Source organism: Musa acuminata, chromosome BXJ3-8, assembly GCF_036884655.1.
Source record: "Musa acuminata AAA Group cultivar baxijiao chromosome BXJ3-8, Cavendish_Baxijiao_AAA, whole genome shotgun sequence".
Lineage (NCBI taxonomy): Eukaryota > Viridiplantae > Streptophyta > Magnoliopsida > Zingiberales > Musaceae > Musa > Musa acuminata.
Genome location: NC_088356.1, coordinates 36,893,217 through 36,917,890, shown reverse-complemented (window position 1 = coordinate 36,917,890; position 24,674 = coordinate 36,893,217). Strand labels below are relative to the sequence as shown.

Here is a 24,674-nt window from a genome sequence, read left to right as displayed (position 1 = left end):
TTTAATATTTTAATAAAAAATATAAATTTTATTAAAAAATATAATAAAGAAAATAATATAACAATCTAAAAAATACTATAACAATCTAAAAAATAAATAAAAAAAGAATAAAAGAGAGGATATCAATTAAAAAAAATAAAAAATATAGATATTTTCTAGAAAAAATCTGAATATTTGATTTAAGAAAAGGGAAATAAAAAGCTGCTGCGCTCGCTGAAGCGCGCCGGCAGCTTCCGACTCCCCTCGTTGCTGCGGCGCACGTTAGTCTGCGGGCCCGCCAGGACAATGTCACCGTGACAGCCTCCCTCTCCGTTCCCATTTCTACGTTGTATAAAATAACGCCGAACACAATAAATCTTTTCTTTTTTCGTTCCCCATTGCGTCGAATTCGATAGTTTCCGACCTCCCAATTCCTGTTGAGATCTCCCATCTCCCCCTTCTCCAGTCCGCATCTTCGAAGATGCCAACCCGTTGATCCCTCCGTCGGGTTTTACCTCCTTTCTCCGTTCCCACCCCCAAAGACCGAAGCTGTTCTCGCGGCGAGATTGGCGGGCGGATGGCGGCGATGGATGGCGACGGGATGGTCCCGTTGGCAGTGCTCCTCAGGCGGGAGATGTCATGGGAGAGGATCGAGAAACCCGACATCCTCTACGGGGAGGCGAGCGAGAGCAAGAAGGGGGAGGACTTCACCCTCGTGAAGACCGAGTGCCAGCGAGTTCCCGGGCAAGGCGACACCACCTTCTCAGTCTTCGCTGTAATGTTTCTCGCTTCCAAAGTTCACATCTTGGCTCTCTTTTGTAGGATGCAATGTCCATTTTAGTTCGAGAATCGACATTATTTTGCCTGATTCGTGGGTCTAACAGTCGTTGTTCTTGTTCAGGCGATGGTATTAGATAATTGTTTGACGTACGTTGACTGAACCGTGTTCATAGAACCGATCAAATCTCTGAAAGGGTTTAGGCAAATTGTTGCTTGAAATTTCAATTTGAAAGCTCAGCGAGACTTTGATTTATTGTAGTGCTTTAGTTATGAACACGCTGGAAGTTTAGTTTAATAAGATCATCTAGACGACAACAACATAGTTCCAACTATTTGGGGTCGGCTAAATAGATCTATTGTACCAAATGATAGATAACAAGAAAGGCAGAATTGAAGAAACTGCTTTTGGATGCCCAAGATTCACATCCCAGGCTAGTGGTTTGGTAAAGCCTTAATTGGATTAAAGGGGACTTGGCATTTATTTGATAACTTTTGTAGCCAAGAACAGCTGTTGTGAAAGGATGAATATTTATATTCTTTTTCTTGTATCAGCTACTGGAAGAATCTTGCTATGAAATAAGAAACAGGCATATCAGAAATCAAATGTATGCAAATTTTGTTCTATATTAATGCATAAATCTGATGTTTCATCAAAGTTTGTATGTGTTTTGTTGCTACTGCTTGCAGAATCTTTTCACTGGGCTCTTTTTTCTCCTGCAGCTTTTTGATGGTCACAATGGGGCTGCAGCTGCTACATACTCCAAGGAGAATCTCTTGAACAATGTTTTAAGTGCAATTCCATCAGACCTTAGCAGGAATGAGTGGATTCAAGCATTACCAAGAGCTTTGGTTGCAGGATTTGTTAAAACTGATAAAGATTTTAAAAAAATTGGTATGAACATTGATAAGAAAATTGTGTTGAGTTTCTAGAGATTACATATAGCATGACTAATGATCTTCTAGGGTATAACTTTTAGTGTATAACACTAGTTACCTATATGGAGCACTTCATCTCTGCAACTAACATGATTATGAGACAGTTTTTCTATAGCACAAATTCCTCTGTGACGAACTGACGTCTGTCATTTTCTCAGCAAGTGTTTCTGGAACAACTGTGACATTTGTCATAATTGATGGATGGGTTGTGACTGTGGCATCTGTTGGTGATTCTCGTTGCATACTAGAATCTGCTGAAGGTTCAGTTTATTTTTTGTCAGCCGATCACCGTTTGGAAGCAAACGAGGAAGAGTATGTTCTCACACTTTTTGAATACTAGACATGGCATGTTTCTGCTTTTCGATATTTATGCATGCAACCATCGTCACTCCCTTAAGAAGGTCGGTTCTGTCCTAGGGTGGAACGTATAACTGCTTGCGGTGGAGAAGTTGGAAGGATGAATGTCGTCGGTGGTGCAGAGGTATCTTTTATATCTTTACCAACTGCGAGTACTTTTTTTTTAAGTAGCAGAACAGTTTATGAAACTTTATTTGAACAATTGAATTCTGCTTTATAACATCTCTTGTTTCCATTTCTTTAATCTTCTACTGTGCATTGTTGGTGTTTCTGAACTTGTTATAAATAGTTCAGCCTACTGCAATTGGTACACGTGAATCGGCTTAAACATGCTAGCGCTATATAATAATTGCTGTAATAAAGACATAATTAGCAACAAAGTATGATAGATTATGTGCGACTGTTATCAATCATCAGTCTATCATAATTAGAATTGAGTTTTTCTTCCTAGAATTGATTAAATTGGAACATATTGTGAGATATACCTTATTCTTGTTATTATCAGTTCGTTTAGCTTTTGTATCCTTCTTGAGGTCTCTTTTAATTTTTATGGCTCTGTTAAGAAACATGTTTTCCTACACAGAAAAAGACATAATCCAACCAAATTCACTGAACCACCTAGCAGCTGTTTAACGACTGCTAATGTGAGTGTCATTATTTATCCAAATCTTAATTGAGGAAGAAATTCTTTTGTTTCCAGAAAATTATATGTCAATTTTGATCAGTAAATTATGATACTATGGTCAAGCAATAACTAGCTTGTTTCACATGTACCAAGTTAAATTGTATGAGGAACATAGAATACTTAAAGCTAAGAAATAAGAGATGAAGTTAAAATAAATAAAATGGAAAATGTAATTTGATCCCCCATCTAAGATCATTCAAGTCTCCAACATTTCCTGTTAGTCAAAATATACCTGTACAACTTTTTTTGCAACTTATAAAGGTTGACATTGGCGATCGGATAATAAATGGATCCAAATCTTCAATGGGTGATCCTCATGTCTTGTTAAGATAAATGAGTGTAAGTAGTGTTGAGCATGTACTTCTTATACATCTAGCAGGAATTAGCACATATGTTTCTCAAGCCTGCAACCCTGTCATTACAAAATGTTTGAATAAGGCATGTGATTGTGCTATGATTAACTTCAAACCTTAGAATTACTTTCAAGTGACATGTTCTTTTGAAAGCACAGCTTAGCCATTCTTTCAAGTGATACATTTGTAGGTTTAAGTGTGGCCAGATGCATGTATGTTTAGAGTTGAACCAAAGTGTAGCTCTCAAGCATACCATTTAATTTTAAAGTGAAAAAATCATGTCACTTTTCCTCCTTTTCCACCTCCTCTTTCTTTCATTTTTATTTTTTGGCATATAATAATAGATGTGTATAATGGCATAGCTGATATTGATGTTTGTTGTGAAGGATAAAAGAAAATTTGGTTTATAATCTTGTAAAACCTCTGAAGCATGGATGTCTAGACATGCTTGCCATGTCGTTGCTGGACACCAAAATTTATCATATATCTGGTACTTCACAATTTGAATTGTGGTAATATGCATGTAATTTGAAAAATTCACTTAATGTTTTGTATACTCGGTTGAACTATTTTTGTGAATGTTTGTTCCTTATTAAATTTCATATATGATTATCGTGGATTCCCAGATTGTCTAAAGTTTACCATAAAGGCTAAAACTTAGAACATGTAATAGTCATCATCTACATGCTCTGTCGTGTGACGCTCTTATAAAGTTTTCTGTGTCAGTATGTCCACATCATGTGTATATTTGCCCATGATTCATAGCTGTATAATATGAAGCTTTGCATCTACAGAAGCTAACTGGAAGTGATGCTTGGCATCAGTTCATGTTATTGTTGTTGAGATGCACAGAAACACAAGTTCTGGATGCAGAATGTATCCTAAGTTTCTTGGGAACTTATCTTGCCTTCATCCACTTATTTAACTGACAAAAACACTTTCCAGTTTGGCCCCCTTAGGTGCTGGCCAGGTGGCTTATGCCTATCAAGATCAATTGGAGATATGGATGTCGGCGAATTTATTGTTCCTATTCCACATGTGAAGCAAGTGAAGGTGCATAAGTAATTTTCCTAATTTCTTGAAAGAAAGAAAATCGTTTTTCCATATTTTCAGTTTCCATATTTTCATTTTTCTGATGTATTCTATGTTCCTAACTTAGATCACAAAGAGCAGTAACATTTTATGTCTATGTTCCTAACTTAAATCACAGTTGCCTCTAGGTTTACAAAGAGTACTAACATTTTATGCATTTAAAATCCCTGCCAATATAATGTCAAAAGGGTAAAATGAAAAAGGTGAAAAACATCCTGATCGTTATGTAGGTTGTTGTTATGTTCAAATAAAAACTAAGTAGGTACTTGATCTTTCATTTTCATTCTTTTGATTTCTGTTATAAATCACGTTTAAAACTTCTCGGAGTTTTTCAATCCCCTAAAGAACAGTGGCCCTTTGGTGAAGGACATTGTTTCAAAATTATGGCTTTTTATTGTTGGCCTGCACGTAACACATCTAAAAAGTATACAGAACTTGTTCTGCATCTCTGTCTCAATCTTGCCATTGTGTTGTGAAATCTCTTTCATGAAAGCAAACACATCAAATTGGTTTTATAGGCAGTAATCTATGTATTTTGACTGTAATTTATGACAGTATTCAGTTCTTTTCTTTTTAGATGAAAGTGCTTATGCTAATAAATGGTTTGTATAATTGCTACAGCTGTCAAATGCTGGAGGACGGCTTGTCATTTCAAGCGATGGTGTATGGGATGCTTTGACTGCAGAAAAGGCTCTTAGTTGTTCTCGTGGGTTGCCGGCAGAAGCTGCAGCTATCAGAATTATTAAGGTACAGGAGAACATTGTTACTTAGATCATAGTACATCACAGTCTTTGGTAGCCAGATATAATTCAAGTTTCATTCAGGAAGCTGTGCAGTTAAAGGGACTTCGAGATGATACTACATGCATTGTGGTTGACATACTACCACCGGAGAAAATATCACCTTCCTTTCCAGCTTTTAAGAGACCAGGGAAAGGTGTATTCAAGAATATGTTCCGTCGAAGATCTTCTGAGTCATCATTATTTTCAGATAGAGACTATTCTGAAGCAGACATGGTAGAAGAAATCTTTGAGGATGGGTCCCCAATCCTTGCCCAAAGGTCCGTATATATTAAGCCAAACCTGACTGCAAAATCAGGCTTGAATTCTATTGCATATTAGTATGTTAAATTACCGACCGAAGTTTCAGTATGGATTGAAATTTACTCTTGCATATTGTATCTCCAGCCAGAAAACACTTTGGTGGCTCTTCTAGAGACAAAATTTTGCATATTCTATGATCAGCGCTTTTTTCTCAAGTTTTAGTAGATGCATGCATTTTTTATTTCAATACTGCATAATCTGATGATCTAAATCAGATGCATAAGCACATGTTGTATATAATTGTTTGAGGTAGGCTTTTGTATTTCCATTGTGAAGCATATGATATTACATTCATATAGGTAGGCAGCGATATGATGATGTTTATATGTGAGGCTTCTCTGTGACAGTGATTGAAAGAGGCGCTCGGGCGCTCGCCTAGGCGCTCGGGCGAGGCCCGAGCGCCTCGCTAATGTCCCAGGCGGCGCGCTTCAAACAGGCGCCACCTGGGCGCTCGCCCGAGCCCAGGCGCTGGGCGCTTCGGGTGAGCGCCTGGGTAAACCAAGTGACTGAACCAGGATTTTAGGTCTGGTTCGGTCCTGGTTCGGTTGTTAGTTGGTTCAATCGAACCAACTAAACCGATATAACCCTTACCCAACCCTAACCCTTACCCAACCCTAACCCGCTGCCGCTGCCGCTCCCGATCTCGCTGCTCGTCGCTCCTGCTCCCGCTGCTGCTGCTCGTCGCTGTCGTTGCTTGCGCCTCTCGCTGCTCGCGCCTCCCGCGAGCCCTCCCGTGAGCCCTCCCGCTGCTCGCGCCTCCCGCGAGCCCTCCCGCGAGCCTTCCTGCTGCTCGCGACTCCCGCGAGCCCTCCAGCTGCTCGCACCTCCTGCGAGCCCTCCCGCGAGCCTTCCCGCTGCTCGCGACTCCCGCTGCTCGCGGCTCCCGTTGCTCGCGCCTCCCGCGAGCCCTCCCGCTGCTCGCGCCTCTCGCTCCCTTTCCCTTTCCTGCTGCCGTTGCCGCTGCCGCCGCTCGCCGCTGCTTCCTCGTTTCTCCGTCAGGCTCAGTATACAGTATACTCTTAATATTAAGTTTATTTGAATTTTGAAATGATTAATTTTCAATACTGTTAATAGATTAATAATATATTATTTTGATTTTAATGTTGTTAATTTTTATTTTGATGTAAAATTTTATTGTTTTGAATTTTGAAACTTTTTGTTAATGTGACATTGTGATTTTGTATCTTAGATTTTCTTAATTTAATAGCATATTTTTATTTAAAATTTTAAATAATTATATTTATTAATTATATTATATATTTTTATATTTTAGCGCCTCGCTTGGCTCGGGCGAGCGCTTGGGCGAGTGCCTAGCGCCTCGGGCGTTTTTGGACCTTGGCACCTTTTGGCGCCTAGCGCTTTTTAAATCACTGCTCTGTGAAGCTATCTAGACTGGCTTCTCAATTAGCATTAGCTGAGAGAGGATGCTTGGATATCTGCTTACAAGATAGAAGTAGAAACAAATACATTGATGGTATCTCAGAGGCAAAGATGAGGAAACATTATTTAAGATGGTTTAGTCATATCCAAAGAAGACAAAGGATGCCAAGGTTTCAGGAGAAATAAAAGTAGACAAAGAAAACTTCCTCACGAAGAACGATGTTGACTGTTGACCAAGGCATTGCTTTTAGCATTGTGCTCATTGGTGGTGAGCAACATGTGTTGCATCATTTTAGAAGTAACCACTAAAACTAAACTTTAAACTACGTTGCTCGAGGCTATCCAAAGTCCCATTTTGCATAACCATTAATTTGAAGGGTTAGCTACAGTATACTCATCTTTGGTAAAACTCGATTCACTTAACCTACGTGTGGTTCACTTTATGACACTTAACTTACTTGGCAGTCATGCAACAAAAAAAAAAGGACCTCATTTGCGTTCATTAATTTCAAATAATATAGGAAAAGGTCAATGGTGGAAAAGACCCATGTGCCCAACTTCAGATAGTCGAGACACTATGGCTTTTTATACTTGTTATTTACAAGGAAAAGGTCATACAAAGATTAGAATTAATAAAAAGAGAAATATATATAGTGTAATTATACAAATAAATCCTGACATGGCATTGATGATTTGCCCATATGGCAGACAAAAAGGTCCCTGTATGGACCCATATTGGCTCACATGGATGCCACCTGCATCTGCCACATGAGAACAATATAGATGTGATGCTCATGTGATACTTGTATAGAATGAAGATGGCAGGTACAGTCACCACATATACTCCATCTCAACATTTCCTAAATATGTGCCACATTAATATCAAATGATATGTCAATGCATCAACTATTCCCTTTCAAAATTCTTGATTTTTAACATCGGTTGAGTAATTGAAATACACTTTCTGAAGGGGGAATTCTTAGATAGTGGTGAATTACAAGGTAAACCAGGAATGGGCAACATGAAATAGGAATAAAGCACAGGCGGTTAGAATTCTATACTTAATGCTTATTTTGGTTGTTTCCAATTTTACGGCTTGGTCATTTGAAATGGAGCAATCAATCTTATTATTAGTAAAGTGAGGATCCAAAATCCTACTTGACAGATCAATCCAACCGGACCAACTTTATTCAAGAAAAGAAAAAAAAAACAATAATAATGTGATTTTCATTTGTGAACTTGATCATTGACTTAAGTATGCTTGATTTAACTTGCTTGTTATATCACTCAGGTCCAGATTTGGGAGGCTGGATTTGTCGTCTGATAGTGTCAGGTTTAGATCAATCCTATGTAATCTTACTAACCAACCTCGACTGCATTCATAATTATATTAACAGAAAAACATACAACTCAAAAAAGAAATCACTTAGGACACTCGATATCCTCTCAAAACCTCCATATCCTCTTAAAACCACTATTTTAATCCATCTTCCACCTGTTCATGTCCTTTTGCTCAATGTTCATGATCTGCGTATTTTCCTATAGCAACATCTGATAAACTAAACAGCAGAATTTGAAAACCACGTTGGTATGTGTAGCTTTCTAAATGCCACTTTTTAGTTCAGCTACATGTAGAGCCGTAGACAACCAAATAGATTTAAGATGACTAGAAAGTATGTATATAGCTGAACCCGAATATTCGGAAATATCTGCTTGTTTCGGTGTTGTTCCTGAAAAAAAATGCATCTTATTAGAAGCAAATATGAGGGAAAATCTAAATGTTAGGAAAATCTTATCAGGTAGTGTTTTCCATGTGATATCCACACATTTGATTGGCAGATTTAAGTGATGCCTTCTCATCTGACTGAGGGGACAGAAGGGAGAAGTCTGAGATATTGAAGAATTCGTAGGTCCTGCAATTGCAAAATTCTCGAGGAAGTAGAAGATTGCTAGTTAAATAGATTATAATTTTTTTTTCATGTGGATGTGACTATGAGCATTGACTTAAATATATCTTCCCACATCTTTCATATATCTCATGTCAAATGGATTCCCTAGTGTTAAACAAAGACCTTCCTGATCTGGAAGCTCTTGTAAGGTGTTTCTTTTTTATGACAAGGAGATTTTGTAAAGCATCTTGTTTGCTTATGTAAGTTGATCTGATGTGTAAGACTTACGAACAAGTAATCGCAATGGCAGGTTGGATCCAGAATATCCAGCATTTACCATGTTCAAACCATTCAACTGTGCCGTTTGCCAGTTGGAGATGAAACCGGGTGAAGGCATTTCTGTACATGCTGCTGGTTCATCAAAGCCTGGAACAATCAATCCTTGGGATGGTCCCTTCCTCTGTTCAACTTGCCAAATCAAGAAGGAAGCCATGGAAGGAAGGCATACGTAGGTAGGTGTACCAGGATTCTACCAAACTTTTACTTGCAATACAAATCACTTACCTTGTAAATTTTTTTCGCTCTTTATCCAGATTATGCTTGTAAAATATCCAAATAATCACTGAGAATGTTGGTGTTTGGATGATACTTGGACGGCAATCTCAGTGATGATTCAACAGCTAATGAGATCAGCAGCTGAAAGCCTCCTAACTTTATCTTTGCAGCCATGTCAACAAAAGTTGAGGTAATTGGTAGTCTCTCTTCTCTGAGGCTGGGTTAGATTCTGGAGATTATTTTTTGTGAATGGCAAGTGTTACTGAGTAAGAGAAGCCTGGATTAGAAATCCTTTTCCTGGTTCTCTGCTATGTATATGAATCGACCTGTAGGTGTTAAAATGGTCAAAGTGTATTTTGCTCATTTATATATCTTTTTTTTTCTTCTATTTTCCTTGTTCACGCATCATCGAGCACATTGCTAGCAACGGCTACCCGCTATTTAAAATTAATTAAACATTGTAATTTTCTTTTCCTTAAATGTTGTTAAGTTTGGGGAGCAAACAAACAAACAACTGCAGACTACATCAGAGGCATTGCTTCCATGTTTCTTATTTCTCATGCTATACTCTTTTTGTGGTTTTCCCTTTAATTTACAGCACTATAAATTTTTATGATGAGCAGGACATTCAATCATGATGATTTTAATGGCGATGAATAGTATTATCTACAACATCCTGATATCAAAATTCACTTTCGCCACTCGCAGTTTGCACAAAAAGAAAAATTGATTATTGAGAGAAAAATTGATTACATGTTGGATTTAGTTGGTTCTACTACCGCTACTACTACTACTACATATATGTGTGAGAGAAGACATTTTTAGATGAGATCAGTGCCTCTCTTTTGGTCATCATAACTTTTTATTTCCTTTTTCTAATCAAGTTTTTATGATCTGCTTCTGCTTCTTCTTCTTCAAGCTTTTGATATTTTTATGACACAATCAAAATCTTTATTTAATTTAAATTTTAGTTACAATTTATATGGCTTGAATCATATACTTGAGCTTGATTCGCGTATCAAACTTAAGTTGGTTTACATGCAAGTTTGAAGATGTTAGAGCTGAATATGATTTGGGACATTTCCTAAACTATTTCCATGTAAACTATTTATGGGGTTCATAGTATCCACAGTGACTGCAGATCCAAAATTCCCAATAAAATGCCACCATTGCAAGTTTTCAACATCTGTTGCAGTTGAAAATGCCCCCAGTTTAGCTGCATTCTAATAATGACCTAATCCCTACCACATCAAACTATGGTCACTAATAAGATTAAGGGCAATCTAAGCCAATCAATATCAGCTCAGGTTAAATGCCCAGCTTCTCAAAGCCAGTGCAGAAAATACAATAAAAAACATCAGTATATCACTTGTGCAGTCATACAGGCAGTTGCTTGATGGAGTTGTTCTCCATCCTGCAGTCTCATACATGCTGCCCCTCCAACCACCCCATGGGTAGGAAACAAAGTCTCGTAGAGAAAGTACAGCTCTAATTAAACTAACGAATACTTCCATGGCAAATGACATCATCTTGATCATCTCAAGGAACATAAATGGAGAAGATAACTAAAGCTACCAACCACAAGTGCCTGTTCCATGGTTCCTTGCAAGCCCAAGCAAAACACCAAGCATGACAAGAAAAAAATATGTCAAATGTTTCTTAAAGCTGAGATTACAATTAAAACCAGATTGTTACCCCCAAATGACGAGCTTTGATTTGTTCCACCATGTTTGTTTCAGACGAAAAAAAAAAAAGAAAAAAGAATCAAGCATAGCCATTATCATCAATAACTACATTGGAACAGACACAAGGAACAAGCTTTGATGTTTGCTATAACAGACAATCATGTGTGTGAAGAAAAGAGGAAAATAATAGTTCAAGCATTAGCTATGCTTAAAGGATAATATCTTTCCTTGAATCTGATCCTGTGCTACTACAATAATCTAGCACCATGTACCGATCTCCCAAGGCTCCTACGACGATGATGCTGCCTTTCGGGATGGATTATACTTATGGTACTTTCCTCGTCATCATATTCCTCCAACGGATAACTAAAAGTTGCATCAAGAGAAGCATGATCAACAATGGTTGGAAGATAGCCGCTGCTGCCTTCCCCAACCTCAGATACATGGTTCCTGCTAAGCCTCCGATGTCGAGTCGACTCTCGGAGGAGAGCATTAAAGAAACTCCGATGATTCCTCCTGCCAAAGATCACATTTCCATTGTCAAAAAAACCATCATCATCCTCGTTGTCATAATCACTATCAGGGTCACTATCACCCATTTCTATCACATAGTCCCCCAGTATAACTGCCCTAGGCATCGAAGACCTTATCGTGCTGATCACATCTGCCCGTTCTGTCTGGTACTCGAGATTTCTCCATTTCTGTTCAAGAGTAGGATCCACGGCATGGGGCTTAGCACAAGGGTGATCAGTTCTCACGTGTTTACGGAGCTCCTTGTAGTTCCCAATAAATGAGCAGTTGTCTTGCATGCAGCTTCTCCTCTTCTTGTTGAGATATTCTCGTGCTGGTTCAACCGCAGTCCATCCCTTCACCTGGCCACGGCACAGGGGACACACTAGCTCTCTTACCTCAGATTTCTTCCATGCAGGCGAATAGTGGATCCGATTGTCCAATGTTGATGTCATTTTAGCATTTGCCTTCTTGAACTGTTCAAGACAATTAGAATAGCGGTAGCTGGTTGCACACATGTAGGGGCGGCAGCCCTTGTCATGAGATGAGCAAAGGAGGAGGACAGCATTGTGTGGGAATTCCATGCACACCGGGCAGGTCGCACCCTTCCAATCCTTTTTTTCCAAAGTGAAGGATGCTGCTTTCTTCAAATTTTCTTCTCTTTCTGGAATAGGTCGGTGATATGAAGGCAATGGATATGGAGTTGACCTAAACCTACGAGATGTTCTGTGGTAGTTCGTGATTCTTCTTGCCATCTCACAAAAATCTGAAAGAAGTCATGAATCTCAAGAAATTTAACAGCTAATGCACCCTAAATGTGCAATGAAAAGAAGAAAACAAAATAATAACAAAACTATCAGATGTCATCAGAAGGGGCATGATGCATTTATTTCATTCATAATTAACATATTGTCACAGGGTAAGATGAACAAAAAGGAACAAATCAACATACTTCAAGAACACTGGAGCACAATATTGGAGTCCAAGTATTTGTTTCATTAATAATGAGCAAACCATCATATGAAACATAGATAATTTAGTTAAAAGTAGGTGACAAAAGATCAAATGCTCTGGCATAATATATAGGGATCTCAAAATTCGATTGCTAACATATCATCCAGGCTCTACAAAATCCCATAAAAGATAAAGAAGAGATTCATACAATTTGTCTTCAAAATCCCATAATATATAGGGATCTCAAAATTCGATTGCTAACATATCATCCAGGCCCTACAAAATCCCATAAAAGACAAAGAAGAGATTCATACAATTCTTGTCTTCAAAAAGATTGTTCTGGAAAAGGTAACAGAAACTCCCAATGTTCTGAAACAGAAACCACCAAAAGTCAAAGGGAAACCTTATTCAACTTTTAAGTGTTAAAGACCTCGTTTTAAGGAACTTCAGTAAAGAGGTCATTTTTACAGATCCGACTAAGCTTAGCCATTAGCAAAACAAATTTGATTCAGAGTATGTATGAGAAAAGTTGTAATAACCAGCGTCAGCGAAAAATAAAAGCCACACTACTTATCTACAGTACATACAATCAAAACCATCAGGGCACATACAAATTCAACTACACTTCACTAGTCCTTGGTATCTCAAAATCATAACCTTAGGAAAGCTATAACATCCCAGATTAATCAAAAAAGTAAATGATGTTCTCATTTTGTGTCATTTTTAAGCAAAGAAAACTAAAACTAACACACTTAACATGCTTGGAAACAATTGTTTCATCTGAATTGTATACAAGATAACATAAAAATAACTACAATATATTTACTAAGATATATTAATAATATCATATAAACAACTACTACAATAAATAATTACTATAGATACCAAGGTATGCAATACCGTACCGTACCGATGTTTTGAGGTTGGCTCGGTATGGTACGGTACCATGTACCGAGCGATACGCTAGGGCATACCGAGCGGTACATCTAATTTAGGTGTAAAACCATCCGAAAATACCTGAAAATATAAAAAAAGTTAGGATATGATTTTTAAGTTAGAAATAAATATAGTAATAGCATAAGTTTAGCAAAATCAATGTAAATTAGATAAGAATTATATCACATAACATTTGCAGACTTTGAAGAATATCTTGTGCAAGGTTCGTATTTCAGTCCATTACGATGATGACAGTCCACGAAGATGAAAAAGCAGCCAAAGAAAATCTTAATTTGGCTGCTTTTTCATCACACAGGATGATGATAGTCCACATGTTGGACCACATTAATTAGAATAAGGTACACTACAATTTATTAGAATTTCTTCTATCTATGGCTGCAAATAGCAATTCAAACAAATTTATTATATATATATCAGAAAACACAACTCTAAAATCTTTAGAAAGTCAAATGTAAGATTGCCACACAGCCACAGTACTAGTACAAAAGAAATAATAATAGAAAACAATGAGAGCCTAACAAGTTGGCCAAAAATGAGTTTCATGTTGTTTAAACAAAAATCCTTAGAAGATTTTCTAAAACAATGCAGAAAACCAGTTAACATGTTAAGTTGCTGCAAAATTTTTTGGAGTCTGGACCAAACTCAAAAGGAAAATACATTTTAACCAAAAGAACTTAAGATCCTAGAGAAGAGAACACTGAGTAATATCTGAGTTTCCTGGATTGTTAAACAAAGTTGTGAATGTGTACAAGTGGTAAAATTCATAATAAGATTAGAGTTTTTAATTTGCTTACAGAGGTGTGGAAGACTTAAAAATAGTAGTTGGCAAGTGTGTTACGAAGCGCTCAGTAAAACCCATGTGCAGGACAACTAACTAACACGAAAAATAAAAAAAACAGACCACGGATATCTTGCTTCACATTCTAAACTCCCCCAATAAAAAAAGAAAGAGATCAAGAGGTACTCAAACCAGATCAAACACTAATGCATTATTAAATGACACAATGCCAAAGTCGCAAGAACCGCATACAAGAAATGGCAAGAGTTGAAGGAAGACTTCAGCAGATGGATTCCGAAAGCAAAAGCTTGCTGAAATGTGAATCAAGAACTAAGTTCCTAAACTTTCCTTTTCTTCAGAAAGTAAAGAGAAGAGGGGACTTGCGTTGCAGCAACCAACCCCAAATATGGCCTAAAAACTGCCCATTAAGGCTTCATTGCCAGAAACCAGAAGGAATTATATCAGTGGCAAGCTGAAAACACATCCATGACCCTAAAAACTGGATCTTGCGGCTACCAAATAGAAAATGACTAGAACGTTTGCACAAGATGACAAAATCATAAAATAGAAAGAAAGATAAACTCTTGGGGGAAATGGGGGGGGACCTGAGGCAATTCAACCCGAATACTTGTGCATATCGAGATACAGTTCAAGGAACAAGGGCGCGGGAGATCACGAAGCATAAATTTTCGACCTTAAGCCTCAAACAAGAGCCACAAAAGACGGAACCTACAACCAATTGGTGAATTTTTCCACCCTGTAGAAGACGAGAAAGGCGAAATCTACAGGCGAATGGTGATGCAAGACACAGTGACGCGGGCGAGCAACATGAACACTGACAGCGTCGAGCCCTAGAAATCAAAGGACAGGCAAGGGAGATGGAAGAGAAGGAGAGGCGGTACCTGGAGTGCCGAGCGCGAGGGAGGAGAGGAGGAAGGCGGCGGCGACCGATGTCTGGGGCGGCCGGAGAGGGGTCGCCCTTTCTACGGCGACGAAGATCCCGGGAAGCACTCGAAGGAGGAGATGGTGGCTCCCACATTATATAGAATGGCGTAGAGAGAGAGAGAGAGAGAGAGAGAGGGGGGGGAGCGGTATCGCCTCGCTTGGTTGTTACGCTATTGTGACGACATTTACTTTATCACGTGTACCGCAGAAACGCGTCCCCGGATGATCATCCCCAAATCCATCTCCTCCTACCTGGCCTTTCACAAACCCGGAGTGTGGTCCCCAGAGCCCAACGCCAACTAGAAAAACGGTGCGTCGGGGTGGATCGTCTACGGTGCCGCTCCGATCTCTCACCGCCACGTGGTAGTTAAAGCCGGATGTTACTTGTGGGTTCCGCCGGGAAACGACCAATTGGCGGCTGCGGCAGCAGAGGTGACCCGAGGAAGGTGTTTCCGTTTCCACAATTCCCAAAGAAAGTGTTTTGTGTTTTACCTAATTAATATACCTAAAACATCCCCCATCATCTATCTCTTTTTTTTCCCCTCCTAATGGATCAATCCATCTATCCAATTACAAAATTTTCAATAATAATATCAGAAAAATGTAACATATTACAAAAATACTACATATCGTATTGTTTTCTTGGTAATGTGCAAACACTATAATATAGTAAAAACATTTTAAATATATTATGCTATAATATATATATTTTTATATTATATTTCAGTATTTTTTTGGCATTATATATAAAAAAAATAAAATCTATTAAATCAATAGTATTTTATGTCTTAGATAAAAACACAAATTAATGCTAATAGTATATATATCTAACTTTCAACGTAAAGTTAACTTAAAATGTTATAAAAATGGTACCCACATGATCCGATCCTAATTCATAAATTTAGTTAGAATTGATGATAATGGGATGTGATAACGACAGTATATTGTAGTACTAATCATTTTCTTAAATTCTCAATGAACTGTCAAAGATTACGAGATAAAAATAAATAAATTTTATTTATGAGATACGATATAATAAAAATCTCTACACGTTGATCATAAAAAAAGAAAAGAATTTCAAATTAAATATGATACCAAACCTCACTTAAATCGAAGCACTCTTATTATGACAGAACGCAACACCCATTTTACTTAGCCGGTAAAGATTTTGTTTATTTATATATATATATATATATATTTATTAATCTATGAGCAGATAGATAGATAGATACTTGCAATGAGATGGAAACGAAACCAGCTCTGTTAAGAATGCTAAGTTTAATAAGCGTCTTCATGCAAAACCCAATCAAAATAAAATACATAAAAATAATAAGGACTAAATTGAAAAGTGACACTCTGATTGGATTGCGGTTTGTGTTGGGTTCGGACGTGAACACATCGAGGGCATTTTTGACAGTTCGCCAAATTAAGTGGAAGACTTGGGACGGTCGGCCTTCTTCTCGTCTCTTTCCACCATCGGCCTTCTTCGGACCTCGTTGGTTGGCTTCGTCGGATCCCTTTCCCTTCTCGTCCCCGGGCGAAAGATTCGATCTTTAGCGCCGCGCCCTTGATTGGTGCGGATTCGAAGACTTCTCACTAGATGGAGGGCGGCGGCGGCGACGCCTTCGGCTCCTCCACCGCCCCTCTCACCTGGCACGACTTCTTGGAGCGGATGCGGCACCCCTCCGCCGCCGATTTCGTCAAATCGATCAAGAGGTCTGTATCTTGCTTCCGTTCCCTTTCTTGGCGGTTGTTCTTTTGTGTAGCTCTTTTTCCATCTTAAAGATGTGGTTTTTCTTTCTTGATTTAGCTTTTGTCTGTCGGCCGCATTGCGTCTTCTCTTTTCTTTGTTGAACTGACGGAGATTGGCGTCTTGGATCTTGCTGATACCTTTGCTCGATGCGGATTTCCCTGACTCCAGCCGTCTGATTGAGTCACCTAGATTTTAGATGATCGTCTTTGGTTCGTGGGTGCTGATCTGACACTGGAAGAGCTTGGAGAAGCCATGATGTTATCACGTACCTCAGCTATAGCATTCATTTCAGGATGATTATTGGTTCTTAACCTTCACTTTACCTCAAGGTAGGAGGTGATGCCACATACGGTTTGTTAGGGGCTTCCTGTGGTATTGCCTCTCTTGGAACATCGCTTGCTAAACGCTTCTTGAGCCTTCCTTTTACGTCTAAGTTGAAGCCTTTGGTTAGGTCATACCTGCATCACCTCCGGCAAGATCATAGAGACGAGTTCCATGCTGTAGAAGTAATTAATTCCATGGGAGATAAATATAGTGGTGTGTGTGCTTACGTTAGGTGTATAATGAATTCATAGGCTACTTTTCCTATTTCTTTCACGGCTTCATAGGACTTTCCTGTTAACTTGTATTTGCTGTTAACTTCCTTCTTTAACAAGTTATTTGTCAATAGATATCAAGTAGTTGGATAAACTAAACATGGAACCCAGAGTTTTCTTTTTATTTTTATTTTTTGGTAGAAACCATTCAGAAAGGGTCAACTAATCCTAAATTCGATCAGAAAAGAAATGCCGTGGGACTTGAAACTCGAGCATTTTCGACTTAGGATTGGTAGGTATAGTTTTTGAGGTTCTTATTGACCTAATGCTCTTAATTCATTTGAATGATCATAGTAGAAATGTCTCTCGTTGTCTGAGAGTTGATCTTCTATTTATATTCTCTTCAATTATATCATTGTAGATTATTACTCTCTTATATGGTTGATCTAAATGATACATATTAATTTCCTAAAACGCAAAAGCCTTCCTGACAATATGGCCACATGTACCTTTTTATCTGGAAATCTTGAAATTGTCATATAGGTTGCACTGTTTTGTACTGCATGCCACTGATTTTATTCTTCAGCAGCTTTTAGTTTCTAAATTTCTGTTATAGGCAACTATCTGTAGTTTAAAAATGTATTAAACATGCTTCTGTGGGATTGAAATGTGATTAAGATGGATCATTTAACATGGCAGCTTCATTGTCTCCTTTTCAAACAAAGCTCCTGATCCAGAAAATGACAGTGCTGCTGTTCAGGATTTTCTTACCAACATGGAAGGAGCATTTAGAGCCCATACGCTTTGGGCTGGTAGTTCAGAAGAAGAATTGGAAAGTGCTGGAGAGGTGAGCCTTGGCAGTTCTCTTTGCTGTGAATGCATCTGAATTTACGACAAACTTTTTTGTGCTGAATGGAAAAATTGTTTCTAGAAATGAGAAGTTGATCCATTTATCCTAATCTATATGAGGGGATAATACTATTTTTACCAACACATGAAAGCCAAAGGTGAAAAAAAGGACATGGATATCTTATCTTCTAACCAAATGAACACAAAGCATAACATATTTTTATTAATAAAAATAAAGATCAAATCTAATTCGTAAGGCTCTCGCCTATGCGGGGTCTAGAGAGAGTTGATGCATACAACCTTGTGGAAACAGAGATTGTTTCCGTAAGTTGAAACTTGATAACCCAAATCACAAAGGAGAAACCTTCCAGGACATCAATGCTAACTCAATATATTTCTATAGAATATTTAAGTAAGATTCCATATATTCTGTTAGTCCTATTTGAACAATCATTCCTGTGTTTCACTAAATCTTTTATTGGAAACAATAATCTATTTCCATGAAATTCTCTCTCTTGATAGCATAATGAGCAATAACAAATTTTTTTCCAAAGTAGAATTGCATCAAAACTGTATATAGGAGGATGGATGCATGCAATATCATTAAACAGTTTTAAAAAAATCATTAAACAGTAACAAAAATAGAAGACTATAATAGGACTATCTTGGTGATAGCCAATTTGGGTAGTAACCCCCTATAGCAAAATCTAGAAATGGAGTATCAAGAAAAATACTGCTAAACATTGGATTTGTAAGATTCCAACCTCTTTGTTGTAGTTTCTCCACTGGTGAATGTCTGCAGTACCACATCAATTTTTAAGATTTAAATTGCACATGGTTCACCTCAACCTTGGAAATTTTAAGACAAAAGGAATTGTTCCTGCTTGTATCATTAAAGGGTATTAAGAAAAGATTCTTTATTTACTCTACCTTTTCTTTAAGATGCACAAGGGCCATAGGTTATTGAGTGAATTAAAACACGGGAGTTTTATAGTAGATAACCTTCTGTGTTGAAAGTTCATTTGGCAAGTCTTGACTAGCTGTTACTTGACCTATATATTCACTATATAAGTGTCCTGCCATTCAATGTCTTTACAGGAGGTTTCTGGTGCTCTCTGAAAGGGAATCTTTTTAGGTCAGCATGTATTAAAAAAACTTATTGACCTTATGTCTTACTGGAATATATGGACTGTATGTCTTTGTTTCCCCCTTAGTTATATGCAGAATCAATATTGCTTTCCATGCACTTTGTGATTTTCAATAATTATCGGCAAGTCACACAGGCTCTACATGTATGGCTCTTAACAAGTGCTGATGCCTGTAAAAGTTGCAAGCTTGTGTTCTGTACTGTCTTCTCTTTTCAGCAAAAGAGTTTCAGAGCCCATTCACAGACCTTAACTGAAATTTCTCAGTTCTAGTTTTGTTCCCATGTATTTTAGAATGACATTGCTCTATACAAGTTGATCAGTAGTTTCATTTGCTGATTCTTGCATGTTTCATTATATCATTATCTTGGCCCATATTCATGTTTGTTCATTCTTTGATTCTCCTTTTTGCTTTTTGAAATTAAGAATGTTTCTGGACATCGCCCTTTTGTTTGTATATGTACAGGGTCTGGAGAAATATGTCATGACAAAACTTTTCAGCCGTGTATTTGCATCAGTTCCAGAAGATGCAAACAGTGATGGAGAACTTTATGAGAAGATGGCTTTACTACAACAATTTGTACGACCTGAAAATTTGGATATACAGCCGGCCTTCCAAAATGAAACATCATGGCTGGTGAGTTGATTAACAGAGCTACTGAACTTTAGAATATCCTTGGAGCCATCAGATTTATTTGAACCACCCATAAATTTCCACTTAATTCATACTTCAGCAGCAAATTTGTGTGTCTCAACCTATCTGGACTTGTGTTGCTGTTCCTGAACCATTAATGACAACTAAAACTAGATATTGTCTAATGATTTGTATAATCATTTATCATAGTAATAGTTTATGGGCACAACAGCAACAACAATAACAACAACAAAGCTGTCACAGTAATAGCACATAAGTAATTCAAGTTATTAGAATTGTTTGTAGGTTGATATGGCCGTTGAACATCATATTGTTCTCATAGTGTCTTTAGTAGCATAAGATAATATATTATGCGAAGAACTAAAGTATTACAAGAAGATTTTTTTGGTAATTAACATCAACGTGTAATAACTCGGTCTGAATAAATTCAATGGTTACTGTTGTTATTCAGACTCCACCAAAGAATTCATGGAGGAGTTTATTGATGCAGACTAACTGGAGGATTCTTGTATAAGTAAACCATAAAGATGTAAGACATGCAAATTTTGTTGGATGAATCTTGGTGCGAGAAAAAGAAGATTTTCATTTTATTTGTGGCTGTTTGTTCTTGAATGTCTGAGCATAAGTTAATACGATGCAGAAAAGACCCATGCTTTTACAGTTACGCTGGCTTTTATGGATTTTGGTCATAATTAAGTTTCTTTATGGCAATATTATTTACTTTCAGTTGAGCATGTTGTAAATCTTATTGGGAAGGACATTAGGGATATTAAGGCCTTTGTATAATGTTCTTAAGTTCAGTTATTTATTATCAAGCTTGTTTAGATAATCTTGTTTGAAAGATTGCCTTTGGTGTTGTCAAATATATGAATTGTATGTTGCATTGATTTTGTAGTTCAACTGCAGGAGTTTGCAAAGAAATACTTTTTTTTCTTAATGCTGCTATATTTGCTATCATTTCAGCATCTGTATGTCATTTCACATATCATATTGTTGCAACTTGACGATTTTTTTTCATTGTTATCTACTCATTTTAATGTTGCTGATGTTGATTCAGGATTTCATTGTTTGAATAGCATTTTATGAATGCCAAACCCCACAATTCCTCATTAGCTTTTGTTACAGTTGTTATTTTGTTAATTCTTGATAAAGTTTGGGAATTATATGGTTCTAAAACTATATGAGGTACATCTGAAATTATTTTAACAAATTCCAAGATAGTTATCTCTAATCATATATTGTTCATATTTGTCATAGCTTGCACAGAAGGAACTGCAGAAGATTAATATGTACAAGGCTCCTAGAGACAAACTTGTTTGTATCCTCAATTGTTGCAAAGTCATTAATAACTTACTATTAAATGCTTCAATCGCGTCAAATGAGAACCCTCCAGGAGCAGATGAGTTCCTCCCTGTCCTCATTTATGTTACCATAAAGGTATGTTTTCCATGCAGGTCATACTGAAGTAGCGGTTGCTCTCATTTTTTAACAAATCTAAGTTTGTTTCAATATTAGGTCATCTAGTCCAATATACTTCATTTTCAAACCAATGATTGAATGATAGGAGCATACTAAAGTATGATGTTACATGCTTAAGTTAATTATCCTTATCCAAAATCCATTTTTGCAGTATGGTTCACTCCATATATCTCATGAACATTTGTAAGTTACAATAGACAGGGTTATAACTAGATTGATTTCCTTTTCTTTTTTCATTTTAGTTGACATTGTGGTGAATAAGTTGGTATTTACATGCAAGTATTTAAGTTCTCAATTTTATCACTTTATCCACAAAAGTGACTTTATCTAACCAAAGTTAATTTGTGACTATAACAAGATTAGAAAAGAAAATATCTGTTAATGCTACCAAACAAAAAAGTCCATGTAGTTTAAGTATGAAAATTAGATGATATTAATTCTTGAAGGTGATGTGAGTAAACAAGGATCTGGTTATGGGGCAATAAAAACCAAATAAATATTTATTCATGACCTGGTTTGATACGCTTATTGGCCCAATAACTTGGTTAGAACTGGCCTTTACCATGTGACCCAAAATAATCCTTAAGCCCAAGTTAATAATAGTAAGTCCATCATATCTTATATACTAAAATAACCCACCTTTCACTTACTATGGTGTATTGCTATCTCTATAACTTAGAAGTATTTGTCCGCATTAATGCCTAGTAACACTCGAGAGCCGTTCCCACGCATACACGATGGGATATTGAGTTCACTCTAGTATCATTGGCACAGTAAGATAGAATGTGCCTTTGAACACATGGCTTGAGATGATTTAACCAAGTTGCTAGTGTTAAGCCTACCAAATCTTATATATCAACGTATTCACCTTTCACTCCAATGTGGGACTAGGTAGGGTATCACAATTAAGGTCTAAAAAGTCTAAGCAATTCAAACCATACTAGCCATACAAACCAAACCAGATGAAACTGAATTGTTGTTGAAGAAATCTAATCAACTGTACAGGAATTACAAAAGAACTTGTTGTTACTCACAATTTGTGTTAAATGTACATGCAGCAACATCATGTTTGACACCCTAGTCTGAATTGGGAACGAGAAAATAATTGAGATGATTTATTATGTTAAATGAACTTACTACCTTTAACCTTAAAGGCATTTTGGGTTGGATCAGGACATGATGTTTGATGTCAGAGGGACCTAATACTAAGCATAGTGAGAAGTCCAGGTAGGAAAGAGTTATTTGTGGATGGAGCTAGACGCAGATCATATGATCTTGAGGTATTACTAGGTTAGGCCCCACATGCTGCCTGCCAGACATGATTTAGGATCATGAGTTGGTTTTGGGCTTTGATGAGGACATCAAGCCATAAATGAAGGAGATTGTAACTCATGAGGTTCATCATGTTGATAGGTCAATTCTCTCACTGGATCAGGTCAGGACATCATGCACCCTTATTTTTGGTGTTCAGTCTGCATTATAAGCTGCTGTTCTCCAAAAGTATTCAAGGAACTTGCTTCTTCTACTGCCACTATTGTCTTAGGGACTACCAAATTATAAAATTAAAGCATCATGTATGTTCTAAAGCACCAGAAAAACTCAGGCCTAGTTGCACTTTTACTTCTTATGGAAATTTATTGAGATTTCAGCTTCTATCTTGTAGTTCCTGCTGAAAAAGACAATAATGTATATTATACTTTGCAGGCAAACCCTCCACAACTCCATTCAAACCTGTTATACATACAGCGTTATAGGCGTCAGTCACGTTTAGTCTCTGAAGCTGCATACTTCTTCACAAATATCCTGTCTGCAGAATCTTTTATCTGGAATATTGATGCACAAGCACTTTCAATGGATGAGATAGAATTCCAAAAGAAAATGGAATCTGCCAGAGCACATCTTATGGGCCTATCAACTGGCACAGAACATCAGCAAACTGAAACCCATCTGGATGCCATGGAAGAAAGGTTGAAATCTAACAGGGAACTGGATAACACAGCATCTGTCGAAGGACATCAAGTCCCGAACCAATCATATAGTATAAACAAAGATGTAGATCGCAAGTATAAACGTCTAATTAACAGGCTGTCGATCTCAGATCTAGAGAAGAAAGGAACCACTGACATTTTGAAGGAGGAAAATGTAAACAAATATTTTCAGGAGTACCCATTCTTATTTGCTAATGCTGGAGATCTAACAGTTGATGATGTAGGAAGCCTCCTGAATTGCTACAAGCAGCTCGTGCTTCGGTATGTAGCTCTTTCAAAAGGAATGGGCATCGGTAATGAATCTCTTTCTCTACCCAACACAGAAACACCATCTGAACTTTCAAGTGTCAAGGAATCTGAATATGTAGCAGAAATGGAAATGAAAGTCGAGGACCACGAAGAAGTTAGCAGAAAAGGGGGCAGTTCTGTCGAGGATTTGATCTTGCAAATGGATGATGCAGAGTCCAAGAAAGTTGCAGACGATTCGACTGCTGAAGTAAGTCCATGAAAGGATGTGCAGAACTCTTAAGCTTCTGTTCTTAATATATATTTGCTCCGTGTGCACTGAACTGAAGCCAGAGGTATTCTTTTCTGCCCTGGACAAGCAAAGGAGAGCTATACTGTAGCTCTCAATCAAAGCCATTGTTTACTCGGTTTAAAATGGGGGAAGGAAACAAACAGCTGCACTTACAAACCAAAGGAGGTCAAATATTGCCCACCTTCAACCAATGTTAGCTTCTTTTTTGCTGTTTGTGCCGGTTGGTATGTATTGTATTAGACCTTATCCTGTTTCCTAGGTAGCTGGTAACTCATGGCTGATGGTTTCTGAGCTTCTACGTGTAGTTGTTGATTCTTCATTTTTTTTTACTCTTAGTATCTTTTGTGTAGTTTCAATGACCCAAATAGATTTATGAAACCTTTTACTTTGAAGAAGCATGAGAAGTCATTCATGGCAATATTTGTTACATTTCCCTTGAGATTAAAGTGTGACACCACAAAAAGAAAGAAAGCTATTGTCCTCTTTGTCCGTCCTGCAACAGAGATAATGATGGTCTCATGATACAGTCCTCAAGTGGTGGATTTTTTTTGGTCTTCACAACTATCCGATCTGCATCGGTAGGGCATTTGGTTCATCAATTGTTACCATCTGATCAAATAGGAGAATTAACCCGTCAACTTGATTGAACTTGAATCATTGGTGCAAGATGTTTAAACTTAACTCAAGCATTATCTATAAGATTAGAGGGCATTTGGTTTATCAGTAATCATGATGATTCTACCTAATGGAATTACTAGCTAGCATGTAAACCTTGTTGAGTTTAAATCATTCA

The 24,674-nt window shown here is 37.5% G+C and overlaps 3 protein-coding genes across 6 annotated transcripts; 2 read left to right on the top strand and 1 right to left on the bottom strand.

Annotated features, from left to right (window-relative positions):
- Positions 1 to 330: 330 nt before the first annotated feature.
- On the top strand, positions 331 to 9,497 carry LOC135645830 (probable protein phosphatase 2C 12). Its single transcript, XM_065164623.1, has 9 exons — positions 331 to 754; positions 1,480 to 1,651; positions 1,854 to 2,007; positions 2,113 to 2,176; positions 4,036 to 4,143; positions 4,804 to 4,929; positions 5,007 to 5,242; positions 8,865 to 9,066; positions 9,148 to 9,497. Exons 1-8 carry the CDS (start codon positions 557 to 559, stop codon positions 9,064 to 9,066), a joined length of 1,260 nt encoding a protein of 419 aa, XP_065020695.1. The 5' UTR covers positions 331 to 556; the 3' UTR covers positions 9,148 to 9,497.
- Positions 9,498 to 10,880: 1,383 nt separating this feature from the next.
- Positions 10,881 to 15,051, bottom strand: LOC135645831 (uncharacterized). 4 transcript variants are annotated; one of them, XM_065164627.1, is made up of 3 exons: positions 14,896 to 15,034; positions 12,573 to 12,627; positions 10,881 to 12,070 (listed from the first exon to the last, which is right to left on the bottom strand). In XM_065164627.1, exon 3 carries the CDS (start codon positions 12,057 to 12,059, stop codon positions 11,043 to 11,045), a length of 1,017 nt encoding a protein of 338 aa, XP_065020699.1. In that variant the 5' UTR covers positions 12,060 to 12,070; positions 12,573 to 12,627; positions 14,896 to 15,034; the 3' UTR covers positions 10,881 to 11,042. The 4 variants fall into 4 exon arrangements, with proteins under 4 accessions (XP_065020699.1, XP_065020696.1, XP_065020697.1 ...); XM_065164624.1 differs by lacking the exon at positions 12,573 to 12,627 and adding an exon at positions 13,169 to 13,275 and having other exon boundaries at positions 14,896 to 15,014; XM_065164625.1 differs by lacking the exon at positions 12,573 to 12,627 and adding an exon at positions 13,164 to 13,275 and having other exon boundaries at positions 14,896 to 15,013.
- A 1,353-nt stretch (positions 15,052 to 16,404) lies between these two features.
- LOC135644001 (vacuolar protein sorting-associated protein 9A-like) lies at positions 16,405 to 24,299 on the top strand. Its single transcript, XM_065161345.1, has 5 exons — positions 16,405 to 16,654; positions 17,927 to 18,074; positions 19,688 to 19,858; positions 21,134 to 21,313; positions 23,060 to 24,299. The coding sequence occupies exons 1-5, from the start codon at positions 16,539 to 16,541 to the stop codon at positions 23,849 to 23,851; spliced, it is 1,407 nt and encodes a 468-aa protein (XP_065017417.1). The 5' UTR covers positions 16,405 to 16,538; the 3' UTR covers positions 23,852 to 24,299.
- Positions 24,300 to 24,674: the final 375 nt, after the last annotated feature.

What these genes read in the sequence shown, in the direction of transcription:
- LOC135645830 (XM_065164623.1), top strand. Translation starts at nt 557, where the DNA reads ATGGCGGCGATGGATGGCGACGGGATGGTCCCGTTGGCAGTGCTCCTC. An exon ending in CACATGTGAAGCAAGTGAAG is followed by an intron (nt 4,144 to 4,803) that starts GTGCATAAGTAA and finishes TAATTGCTACAG; the next exon opens with CTGTCAAATGCTGGAGGACG. An exon ending in CAGCTATCAGAATTATTAAG is followed by an intron (nt 4,930 to 5,006) that starts GTACAGGAGAAC and finishes AGTTTCATTCAG; the next exon opens with GAAGCTGTGCAGTTAAAGGG.
- LOC135645831 (XM_065164624.1), bottom strand. Translation starts at nt 13,244, where the DNA reads ATGTACCGCTCGGTATGCCCTAGCGTATCGCTCGGTACATGGTACCGT. An exon ending in GAGCCAACCTCAAAACATCG is followed by an intron (nt 12,071 to 13,168) that starts GTACGGTACGGT and finishes GACTTCTTTCAG; the next exon opens with ATTTTTGTGAGATGGCAAGA.
- LOC135644001 (XM_065161345.1), top strand. Translation starts at nt 16,539, where the DNA reads ATGGAGGGCGGCGGCGGCGACGCCTTCGGCTCCTCCACCGCCCCTCTC. An exon ending in AATTGGAAAGTGCTGGAGAG is followed by an intron (nt 18,075 to 19,687) that starts GTGAGCCTTGGC and finishes GTATATGTACAG; the next exon opens with GGTCTGGAGAAATATGTCAT. An exon ending in AAAATGAAACATCATGGCTG is followed by an intron (nt 19,859 to 21,133) that starts GTGAGTTGATTA and finishes TATTTGTCATAG; the next exon opens with CTTGCACAGAAGGAACTGCA.